This window comes from Hemiscyllium ocellatum, chromosome 31 (genome assembly GCF_020745735.1).
Source record: "Hemiscyllium ocellatum isolate sHemOce1 chromosome 31, sHemOce1.pat.X.cur, whole genome shotgun sequence".
NCBI classification, from domain to species: domain Eukaryota; kingdom Metazoa; phylum Chordata; class Chondrichthyes; order Orectolobiformes; family Hemiscylliidae; genus Hemiscyllium; species Hemiscyllium ocellatum.
In genome coordinates this window covers 3246645-3259425 of record NC_083431.1, presented here as the reverse complement: position 1 = coordinate 3259425, position 12781 = coordinate 3246645, and the positions used below count along the sequence as shown (strand labels likewise).

The 12781-nt window shown below is 42.6% G+C and overlaps 1 protein-coding gene across 1 annotated transcript in view; it reads left to right on the top strand.

Annotated features, from left to right (window-relative positions):
• The window catches only part of aldocb (aldolase C, fructose-bisphosphate, b), a 43629-nt gene that overhangs the window by 19506 nt on the left and 11342 nt on the right, over positions 1-12781 (top strand). Inside the window, exon 4 of the mRNA XM_060848275.1 lies at positions 6966-7020. Within this exon, the coding sequence (XP_060704258.1) occupies positions 6966-7020 (55 nt within the window). The remainder of the gene's footprint in view (positions 1-6965; positions 7021-12781) is intronic.

The following is a 12781-nucleotide window of genomic DNA, read 5'->3' as shown; positions in this document are numbered from 1 at the left end:
AGAGGTAGAATGTTGTCTATCCAGCTGTGATCTCCAGCATCTGCAGACCTCATTTTTTACTACAAATATTTACTCAGGTTTTGTGATGTATTTTTTTCCCATGTTCTCTTCGTTCAAGGTATAATGATCTTGATGTCTAAAGCTTTCTGGACTGCAGTCTGTTAGAACCGCAGTATCTAAAAGTAGCACTGCAGCATTCAGACAGGTACTTCTCCACATGAAAGGATAAACAATTAAAAGGCAAATCATAATCTGCCAGATTCTAAGTAGTCCTCATTTAGTTTAAAATAAGCTGATTTTCTTCCAGCCTTTACTTTCCATAGCTGTGTTTTGTTTGTAGCATTTAATACTTGAATCTAATTAATGCTGAAATCTCAAAAATAACTATGCATAAAAAGCCCCATTGATATAGTTTGTTTGCCTGAAGTGGAATTTACAGTCTTGCCTGTAGGAACACTAAAACCAAAAGGATATGGCTTAGCAGAACTGAGAACATTTGAAAGTATTCAAAGGAGTACTGCTGGATTAAAAGTCAAGTCCTTTTCAGTTACTTGTCCAAATATTTATTAATAAATATTAAGGTGTCAAATAATTTTGTGCTTCTCTCTCTTTTCCCCCCCCTCATTTGTTTGCATTTCTCTTGTGAAAGACGAGCAATTAGTTGCCAGATCCTAGCTCTCCCTGTAGTGAGCCCCCATCTACCACATGTGTATCTACTTCTGGGAGTGCATAGTTCAGAAACGTAGAGTTACCATGAATCTGAGAAGTAGAGCTGATTCTAGGGAGAACAAATCTGTGATTCTTTTGCTGGGATAAATGACACCGAATCAATGGTATTAACAGTGAAAATTGGCTCACTGATCCAATTTGCTTGAATCAAAACAATACAGTCAACGAAAGCTATGGATGGGCAAAATGTGTCGGTGCAAGCTTGGAAGGCTGAAGGGGTTCTGTTCCTGTGCTGTATTGTTCTTTGTTCTTTTGAAAGTGTTTCCAAGTAGATTATTAAAACTTGAACCTGTTCTGCTATAATGGCAGAACAATGTTTTATCTGTACTTGTCTTTGCTCCATATTCCTCTGACCATATCCAACAAAATCAAATCTAAGATTCTGCTTTCTGCAGTGACTTGGATTGATGAGGATCCCTTCTGTGAAGAACTAGAATAGAAGAATCACAGTCCTACAGCATGGAGACAGGCCCTTTGGCTCAAATTGGTCTGTTCACACTAACCACACTTCCTTGCACTTGGCCCATATCGTTCCAGTCCTTTCCTCTCTGTATTTGTCCGAATGCCTTTTTAAATGTTATTAATGTACCTGCTTCAACCACTTCCGCTAGCAGCTATACATACCGCCCTCTGTATAAACGTTGCCCCTTGGGTTCCCTTTTATTCTTTCCCGTCTAACCTTAAACTGATGCCCTCTAGTCCTCGATTTCCCTAGCCTTGGGGGAAAAAGACTGAGTGCATTCACTCTATTCATGCCTCTCATGATCTTACACACCTCTATAAGATTCCCCCCTCAGTGTCCTACACTGTAAAGAAAAAGGTTCTCATTTGTCCAACCTCTCCCTATAACTCACCCATTGAGTCCAGGCAACATCCTTGTAAATTTCTTCACTCTTTCCAGTTTAATAACATCCCTCCCAAAACAAAGTGACCAAAACTGAACACTAATACTCCAACATCCTGTATAACTGCAACACAGCTCCCCAACTTCTATACTCTGGCCTTCATCAGTCAGGGCACTGTGTCAAAAGCTGCCTTCACTGCCCTGTCTACCTGTGACTCCACTTTCAGAGAACCGTGCACCTGAACTCCAAGGTCTCTCTGTTCCACCACACTCCCTAACACCCTACCATTCACCATGAAAGTCCTGCCTTGATTTGACTTTCCAAAACACAAGACCTCACACTTACTTTAAACTCCAATAGTCATTTCTTGACCCACAACCCAGCTGATCAAGGTCCTGCTGTACTTTCTGATAACCTCCTTCTCTATTCACAATGCCACCTATTTTAGTGTCATCTGCAAACGTACTAATCATGCCTTGTACATTCTCATTCAAATTATTGATTATAAATAACAAACAGCAATGGGCTTGGTACTGACCCCAAAGCACTCCTAGTCACAGGCCTCCAGTCTGACAAGCGTCCTTCCACTATTACCCTCTGCTACTACCATCAAGCCAATTTTGTGTCCAATTTGCCAGCTCGCCCTGGATTCCAGACAATCTAACTTACCATGTGGAACCTTATCAAAGGCCAAACTGAAATACATATAGACTAGATCTACTGCCCTGCCCTTGTCAATCTTCCTGGTCAGTTAGAGTCATAGGGATGTACAGCACAGAAACAGATTCTTTTAGTCCAACTTGTCCATGCTGACCAGATATCCCAACCCAATCTAGTCCCACCTGCCAACACCGGCCCGTATCTCTCCAAACCCTTCCTATTCATATACCCATCCAGGTGCCTTTTTAAATGTTGCAATTGTACCAGCCACCACTACTTCCTCTGGTAGCTTATTCCATACACATACCACCCTCTGCATGACAACATTGCCCCTTAGGTCTCTATTATATCTTTCTCCTCTCACCCTAAACCTATGCCCTCTAGTTCTGGACTGCACCACCTAGGGAAAAGACCTGTTTATCCTATCCATGCACCTCATGATTTTATAAACCTCTATAAAGTCACGCCTCAATCTCCCACGCTCCAGGGAAAATAGCCCCAGCCTATTCAACCTCTCCCTATAGCTCAAATCCTCCAACCCTGGCAACATCCTTGTAAATCTTCTCCGAATCCTTTCAAATTTCACAACATCCTTCCCGACCAGAATTGCACGCAATATTCCAACAGTGGCCTAACCAATGACCTATACAACTGCAACATGACCTCCCAACTCCTGTACTCAATACTCTGACCAATAAAGGAAAGCATACCAAACACCTTCACTATCCTATCTACCTGCAACTCCACTGTCAAGGAGCTATGAACCTGCATAGCATGGTCTCTGTTCAGGAACACTCCCCAGGACCTTGCCTTGAAGTATAGAAGTCCTGCTAAGATTTGCTTTCCCAGCACCTTGCATTTATCTAAATTAAACTCCATCTGCCAGTCCTCAGCCCATTGGCCCAGCTGATCAAAATCCCATTGTAATCTGAGGTAACCTTCTTCGCTATCCATTGCACCTCCAATTTTGGTGTCATCTGCACACTTACTAAATATACCTATTATGCTCACATCTAAATCATTTTTATAAATGATGAAAAATAGTGGATCCATCATCAATCCTTGTGGCACACTACTGTTCTGTCTCCAAATCGCTAGTTCTCCCTGTATTCCATGAGATCTAACCTTGCTAACCAGTCTCCCATGGAGAATCTTGTCGAGCGCTTTACTGAAGTTCATATAGATCACGTCTACTGCTCTGTCCTCATCAATCCTCTTTGTTGCTTCTTCAAAAAACTCAATCAAGTTTGTGAAACGTGATTTCCCATGCACAAAATCATATTGACTATCCCTAATCTTCATCAAAGAACTCTAACAAATTTATAAGGCATGATCTCCCACTCTCAAAGTCATGCTGACTACATCTAATCAAACCCTGTCTTTCCAAGTGCATGTATATCTTATCCCTTAATCTTCTCCAGTAACTTACCCATCACAGGTGTTAAATGTATTGGTCTATAGTTCCTTGGCTTTTCTTTGCAGCCCTTGAATAATGGCACAACATTCACTGCCCTGTAGTCTTCCAAGACCTTTTCCTGTGGCTAACAATGATGCAAAAATATCAGCCAGGGCCCGCACAATTTCTTCTCTAGCCTCTTGCAGTGTTCTTTGATATATCTGATCAGGACCACAAGATTTATCTTCCTTCATACATTTTAATACATCCAATACCACCTCTACGTGATATAGACTGTCCCCAGGATTTCACCACTAACTTCCCCAAGTCTTCATGTCTTTTTACATGGTAAACACAGGAGAAATATTCATTGAGAACCCCACCTATCTCCTGCAATTCTATACAAAAATGTCCACTTGGTCCTTGAGGGGCCTATTGTCTCTCTAGTTATTCTTTTTCCTTTTAACATACTTAAAGAACCACTTTGGATTCTCCCTCATCTTCTCAGCCAAGGCTATCTTGTGCCCTCTTTTCACCCTCCTGATTTCCTTCTTTAGTAAGCTCCTGTATCCCCTATATACCTCTGAAGATTCCCTTGACCCAGCTTCCTGTACTGAGCGCACCACCTTTTTTTTTTCTGGTCAAAGCCTCAATATCTCTCTTTATCCTGTGTTGCCTATTCCTGCCAACCTTGCACTTCATCCTCACAGAACACATAGACCTTGAACTCTAACTATCTCACTTCTAAAGGCCTCCCACTTGCCAGAGGTCCATTTACCTGCAAACACACTGTCCCAATGAACCCCTGCAAGCTCCTGTCTAATCTCAGCAAAATTCGCCTTGCCCCAATTTAGAACTTGAACGTGTGGACTACTTTTGTTCATCTCTAACTGCCTTAAAATTAATAGAACGATGTTCACCAGTCTCAAAGTGCTCCCCCACAATCATCTTCGTCACCTGTCCTGCCCCAATTCCCAAGTGTAGATTGAGTTTTGCTCCTTCCCAATTAGGACCTTCTGTGGACTGTTTGAGGAGACTTTCCTGAACACACTTAACAAATTCCATCCCATCTAAGCTCTTAACGCTCTGGCAGTCCCAGTCTATGTTAGGAAAATGAAAAATCCCCTACTATGACAACCCTATTGCTCCTGCAAGTCTTTGCAATCTACCTGCATGTTTGTTCCTCTAATTCCCCTTGACTGTTTGGGGGCCTATAGTACAACCCCAATAATGTCACCATCCCCTTCTTATTCCTTAGCTCCAACCACAAAGCCTTACTGGATGATCCATCAGTTATTTCATCTCTAATTAATCTGTGATACTCGCCTTAATCAAAAATGCAACTCCCCCTCCCCTTTTTCCACTACCTGTGTCTCACCAAAAGTACCTGTACCCTGGTACATTAAGCTGCCCGTCCTGTCCCTCCCTTTGCCATATTTCTCTAATGGCTATAATATCCCAGTCCCATGTACCAATCCAGGCCCTGAGTTCATCGGCTTCGCCTGTCAGCCCTTTTGCATTGAAATAAATGCAACTTAATCCAATAGACATTCCTTGTTCCCTGTTGTGTTCCAGTCTGTCTTGTCTCTTCAACTTACTATTTCTGTTTACGGTATCTCCTTCTTGCCTTGCACTTGCCTCCCCGCTGTTGATGTTCCCACCCCCTGCCAATCTAGGTTCAACCCTCCCTTGTAGCATGAGCAAACCTGGCCGCCAAGATATTGTTCCTTCTCCAGTTCAGATGTAACCCAACGAGGTCCTGGTTTTTAACTAATTCCCTAGCTCTCAATAATCACTCTGCAGGACCTCATCCCTATTTCTACCTGTCATTTTTGCCAATATGCACTCTCTGCCTACTCCCTTTGCCTTTCCTCATAGTCGAGTAAAAAGTGAGGTCTGGAGATCAGAGCTGAAAATGTGTTGCTGGTTAAAGCACAGCAGGTTAGGCAGCATCCAAGGAACAGGAAATTTGACGTTTCGGGCCAGAGCCCTTCATCAGGAATGAGGAGAGGTGTGCCAGGCAGGCTAAGATAAAAGGTAGGGAGGAGGGACTTGGGGGAGGGGCGATGGAGATGTGATAGGTGGAAGGAGGTCAAGGTGAGGGTGATAGGCCGGAGTGGGGTGGGGGCGGAGAGGTCAGGAAGAAGATTGCAGGTTAGGAGGGCGGTGCTGAGTTCGAGGGAATCGACTGAGACAAGGTGGGGGGAGGGGAAATGAGGAAACTGAGAAATCTGAGTTCATCCCTTGTGGTTGGAGGGTTCCCAGGCGGAAGATGAGGCGCTCTTCCTCCAACCGTCGTGTTATGTTCTGGCGATGGAGGAGTCCAAGGACCTGCATGTCCTTGGTGGAGTGGGAGGGAGAGTTAAAGTGTTGAGCCACGGGGTGGTTGGGTTGGTTAGTCCGGGCGTCCCAGAGGTGTTCCCTGAAGCGTTCCGCAAGTAGGCGGCCCGTCTCCCCAATATAGAGGAGGCCACATCGGGTGCAGCAGATGCAATAGATGATGTGTACGGAGGTGCAGGTGAATTTGTGGCGGATATGGAAGGATCCCTTGGGGCCTTGGAGAGAAGTAAGGGAGGAGGTGTGGGTGCAAGTTTTGCATTTCCTGCGGTTGCAGGGGAAGGTGCCGGGAGGTTGGGTTGGTGGGGGGTGTGGACCTGACGAGGGAGTCACGAAGGGAATGGTCTTTGCGGAATGCTGATAGGGGAGGGGAGGGAAATATATCCCTGGTGGTGGGGTCCGTTTTGGAGGTGGCAGAAATGACGGCGGATGATACGCTGTATACGGAGGTTGGTGGGGTAGTAGGTGAGAACCAGTGGGGTTCTGTCTTGGTGGCGGTTGGACGGGCGGGGCTCAAGGGCGGAGGAGCGGGAAGTGGAGGAGATGCAGTGGAGCGCATCATCGATCACGTCTGGGGGGAATCTGCGGTCCTTGAAGAAGGAGGCCATCTGGGCTGTACGGTATTGGAACTTTCCTCATAGTCACCCAGCAACTCTCTGCCTGCACCTTAGGTGTGACCACCTCACTAAAACTCAGTCTTGAGACATTTCACACTCATGTGTCACACACCTTTCATCAATCCTGAGTTTGGTTATTACATATCTTTTGAATAATGCACTTGTCAGCCAAAGGGAGGAAAACTCTGAAATAATTGGAACAGTCAACAAGATGGCGTACAAAGTTGTAATGCAGTAAGGTGCGTAATTCTAAAGACAATAATAGAACTATCAAACATTTTGAAGTTAAATATTCTTGAATACTTGGTACAAATTATAAATATTAATTATTCTGTTTTGAAACTTAAGACTTCTTGGACATAAGGTGTTCTGTATTTCCAGGTTGATAAAGGTGTTGTACCCTTGGCAGGAACCAATGGAGAAACTACAACTCAAGGTAAAGATGACATAATATATTTAGGAAGTGGGGATGTAAGGTATAAGATCTGTGATTAGACAGGTGACAGGACATGGAAAGTATGTTGGGGTAATGGAGAAGATGATGTGTTGCTCTGGATGGTATCTAGACTGTATGTAACTTGAACATACTGTAAAGAAGGATGGGACTGGTGCATCGATAAAAGCAGTTACTGTGCAGGACAAAATAAGATTTTATATTGATCACTTGTCAAAAAGACTCTGCCTTTTTCAGTTGCTTGTAATTCCTGGTGTTGTGGATAAATCACCACAATTTCCTGGATGCACTCCGAAGTCATGAGGTCTCCAGAGAGCAGTGGAGCCTGTCAATTATACATGAGTATATGGTTTAAATTTCTTTAAGTTCAGGTTTTTCTTCAGTTCCTGGAAACTTCTCTGAATGCAATGAGGTCATGCATTTGGGCGGTTGCTGTTTCAGAAGAACAGAGAAGATGGTAGAAGAGGCAGGGGTGTGGCATTGTTAATGAACGATAGTATTTCAGCAGCTAAGATAACGTTTGACGACTCATCCACTGAGGTAGTTTGGGCTGAGGTTAGAAATAGGAAAGGAGACGTCACCCTGTTGGGAGTTGTCTGTAGGCCCCCATAGTTCTAGGGGTGTAGAGGATAGGATAGCAAAGATGATTCTCTATAGGAGCAAGAGTAATAGGGTAGTTTGTTATGGGAGTCTTTAACTTCCCCAACATTGACTGGGAATACTATAGTTCAAGTAGTTTACGTGGATCAATTTTTGTTCAATGTGTGCAGGAGGATTTTCTAACACAGCATGTAGACAGGCCAACAAGTGGCAATGCCATATTGGATTTGGTACTGGGGAATGAACCTGGCCAGGTGTTAGATTTGGAGGTAGGTGAGTACTTTGGTGATAGTGACCATAATTTGGTTATGTTTACAATAGCAATGGGCAGGGATAGGTATATACCACAGGGAAAGGCAATTATGATGCGATTGGCAAAATTAAGGTTGCACAGGATGGGGAAGGAAACTACAGGGGATTGGCACACTTGAAATGTGGAGCTTGTTCAAGGAACAGCTACTGCAGGTCTTTGATAAGTACGTACCTATCAGACAGGGAGATAGTTGTTGAGAGAAGGAGTCATGGTTTACTAAAGAAGTTAAAGTTTTTGTCAAGAGGAAGAAGAAGGCTGATGTGAAGATGAGGCATGAAGGCTTAGTTGGGGTGGGGGGGGGGGGTAGTTGAGAGTTATATGTTAGTCCTCTCTTTAGATCTTTCCTGGCTAAGAAGAGCCAGCAGAGGACATGAGAAGTTGTTGGCAGATAGGATCGAGGAAAACCCTAAGGCCTTCTATAGGTATGTCAGGAATAAAAGAATAACTAGAGTAAGATTAGGACCAATTAAAGATAGTAGTGGAAAGTTGTGTGTGGAATCTGAGGACATAGGTCAAGTGCTTAATGAATACTTTTCATCAGTATTCGCATTGGAAAAGGGCAATGTTAGTGAGAATATGGAGATACAGGCTACAAGATGAAATTGAGGTTGACAAACAGGAGGTTTTAGCAATTTTGGAAGATCTGAAAATAGATAAGAACCTCTTGGGCCAGTTGGGATTTATCTTTTGATTCTCTGGGAAGCCAGGGAGGAGATTGCAGAGCCTTTGGCTTTGATCTTTGTCGTTATTGTCAACAGAAGTAGTGCCAGAACGCTGGAGGATAGCAAATGTTGTTCTCTTGTTTAAGAAGGGGAGTTGGAACAACCCTGGTAACTATAGGCCAGTGAGCCTTACTTCAGTTGTGGGTAAGGTATTGGAAAAGGTTAGAAGAGATAAGATTTATAATCAGCTGGAAAGGAATAATTTGATTCTGGATAGTCAACACAGTTTTGTGAAGGGTAGGTTGTGCCTCACTAACCTTATTGAGTTATTTTGAGAAGGTGACAAAACAGGTGGATGAAGGTAAAGCGGTTGATGTGGTGTATGTGGACCTGTAAGGCGTTTGATAAGGTTCTACATGGTAGGCTATTGTACAAAATTAGGAGTTTCGGGATTGAAGGTGATTTTAGTGGTTTGGATCAGAAATTGGCTAGCTGAAAGACGGAGGGTGGTGGGGTTGATGGGAATTGTTCATCATGGAGCTCTCATACCAGTGGTGTGTTGCACGGATCTGTTTTGGGGCCACTGCTGTTGGTCATTTTTATAAATGACCTAGATGAGGGTGTAGAAGGATGGATTAGTAAATTTGCAGATGACACTAAGGTAGGCAGAGTTGTGGAGAGTGCTGAAGAATGTTGTAAGTTATGGGGGACATCGAGAAGATGCAGAGCTGGGCTGAGAAGTGGCAAATGCGGAAAGGTGTGAGTATTTCACTTCGGAAGAAGTAACAGGAATGCAGAGCACCGGGCTAATGGTAAAATTCTTGGCAGTGTAGATGAACAGAGATCTCGGTGTTGAGGTGCGTGAATCCCTGAAAGTTGCCACCCAGGTTGATAAGCTTGTTAAGAAGGCATATGGTGTGTTGGCATTTATTGGTAGGGGGATTTCGGAGCCACAAAGTCATGCTTCAGCTGTACAAGGCAATGGTAAGGCTGCACCTGGAGTATTGCGTGCAGTTCTGGTCACCGCATTATAGGGGATGTGGAAGCTTTGGAAAGGATGTAGAGGAAATTTACTAGGATGTTGCCTGATATGGAAAGAAGGTGTTATGAGGAGACTTAATTGAGACGTATAAGATAATCAGAGGGTTAGATAGGGTGGACAGTGAGAGCCTTTTTCCTCAGATGGTGAAGGCTAACATGAGGGGATATAGCTTTAAATTGAGGGCTGATAGATATAGGACAGATATCAGGGGTAGTTTCTTTACTCAGAGTAGTAGGGACGTGGAATGGCCTACCAGCAGCAGCATAGTAGACTCGTCAACATTAAGGGCATTTAAATGGTCATTGGACATAATATGGATAATAATGCAACAGTGTAGGTTAGGTAGGCATTCAATTAATTTTGCAGGTCAGCACAATATCGAGGGTTGAAGGGCCTGTGCTGCATTGTAACGTTCCTTGTTCTATTACTTTTAATTTGGCTAATTATTAAGAAATCTCAGATAGTCAAGTACTGAAACAGTGATTTAAACTTGATTGTATCTAGCAACCAAGATAGGATCCATCAAGTAAGCAAGTTAAGTCTCACGACTCAATTTGGCTATTATCCGATTTTAATGGTGGAATCTGGCCAGGATTCTACCAACAGTGTCTGTCTCTGGAAGTGTCCAAGGTTCAATCTTTATGCAATGTTGTTGTTTTGAAGTTCTGCTACTGACTTATTTTGGTGTGTAATTCTTCTAGTCCTTCAAGTCCTTATTGATGATTCTTCAAAGTCCTTTCATCCAAATTACTGCAAGTCTACAGCTTGTCTTCTTATCGGAAGTAGCTTCTTTGTTCCTTGTTACATTTTTGCGCATGATAGAGATGGCTCCACTCCTCTTCAGAGATGTGGCTAATTGGTTTCAATTTCTGTATAAGTTTGTCCTCTTATTCCAGGCAGAATTATTGCTGATCCTTTCAAGTATAAGTTTATCTTTTGATTTAATAACTGCTCATGGATTGAATTAAATTCTGAAGTCTGTAATTTCACACTGGAATTCCTAAATGAGCTCAGCTGTAATGCTGACCAAAATCTCCTTTTGGCAAAAGTGAGGATTGCAGATGCTGGAGATCAGTCGAGAGTGTGATGCTGGAAAAGCACAGCACATCAGGTAACGTCTGGTGCTTGGCCAGCAGCACACTCTCGACTAAAGTCCCATTTGAAATTTTCAAATGCCTAGTCTTGCCATGCAGAACCATTCCGAGAGTAAGTTCCTTTATTTCATTCAAACCAAGCTGTATATTCCCTCAAACATTGAGAATATGTTCTACATTTCAGTAACTATGATTATTGTAGTCTGACACATTTTTATTTTTAAAATTCTAATAAAAGAAAAGAACTGGAGATCTGGAATAAAAAAAAACAAAAGTGCTGGGGGAAAAAAAACAGTAGGTCTGGCAACATCTGTGGAGAGAGAAACAGTTAATGTTTAGAGTCTAAGTTATTATAGTGGATTTGTTGTGGATTCAATGGGTTGCCCCAAAACTTTGTTCTCAAATGAAGTAGCAAAAGAAAAATGAGATCAGGAAGAGTACTGACTAGGATTTCCACCTCATCCCAAGATACCATTTCAAGTGCTGTTTTCCAGTCAGGTGAAAGTATTGGCTTCCATTATTGGAGCATTTCTTGTGCGCCAGTCAGTGTAGCCCTCATCCAGAGACCATGAAGATGTCTGACTTCCGATTTCAGCTGAATTGATAGAATTCTATCAGAGTGAAGCTATTTTGCCCTTTTGTGATAATGTTCCAGGAAAGGAGTGTGACAGTTCTGTCAAAAGCTGTGTCCTTCCTTTAAATTATTTCCAAGCTTGTGTACTTGAATTGAAAATTAACTTATTTGGTGTTGAGACTTGGGCTTGCCAATCATGTCTTTCTGTGCCTCAAAGAATACAAAATACCCTAGAATATGTACTTGTTTAAATGTATGATAAATTTATTTGGTGTATTCATACATACTCTTGTCAAATTAATACTGGACAAAAGCAGATTATTGCAGATGCCAGAAGTCTGAAATAAAAATTGAAAATGCTGTAATTATTCAATGGGTTAGACTGCATTTTGTATAAAGAGGAAGTTGAAATATTAAGTCTGTTTTTCTCTCCACAGGCTGCTTGACCAGTTTCCTGCATTTTGTTTTTAAAAAATCTTTTGGTAGACACACTATCATTTTTTTTCTAATTGACCTTTTCAGCGATATTAATACCTACCTCTGGATGAGGTAAGACTTGAACCTGGGCTTCTGGTCCAGGGGAAGGACATATCACTGTGCCACAGGAGGGAACCCATATTAGAGTTTTTAAAGTAACCTACCTATTCTAATCAACATGTTCAGCAATGTTATCACCCACCTCTGGAGCAGGTGGGGCCTGAACTGAAGCTTCTCAGTTCAGGAATAGGGATTCTAACTCTGCATCATAACAGGGCCCCTACGTTATACTTACTCTTGAGGTGTTATCACCTGAACTAAGCCGGCTATCATAAATGGCCTGTTGTCTAGATGCGATGCTTCAGTCATATGCGAATCTTGGTTCAATTGTTGATTCAAGGAGAATGTGAGGACTCCAGATGCTGGAGATCAGAGCTGAAAATGTGTTGCTGGAAAAGCACAGCAGGTCAGGCAGCATCCAAGGACCAGGAGAATCGACATTTCGGGCATAAGCCCTTCTTCAGGAATGAGGAAAGCCTGAAGAAGGGCTTATGCCTGAAACGTCGATTCTCCTGGTCCTTGGATGCTGCCTGACCTGTGCTTTTCCAGCAACACATTTTCAGCTCAATTGTTGATTCTTTGGCTTTAAATGCACTTACGTTACGTACATTTCAATTCCAACCACTGAATAACAGCAGTCAGAAAATGACTAGCCAATGTGTTTTAGTGATGCTGGTTGAGGAATAGCGTCACAAAAGGCACTAGGGAGAACTTCACATTATTGTTACTGGATCATTTTACATTCAGCTGAACAGGTAGGAGGGATCATGATTTAACATATCAGCCAAAATATGGCACCTCTAAATTTGCATTAAATGGTCGGTACTACACTATATGCTTACATCTTTTGAGTTAAGACTTAAACCTTATGTCAGAAAGCACTCGAAGTATTTCAGCCTCATAGCAATTTTATCGTTGCAT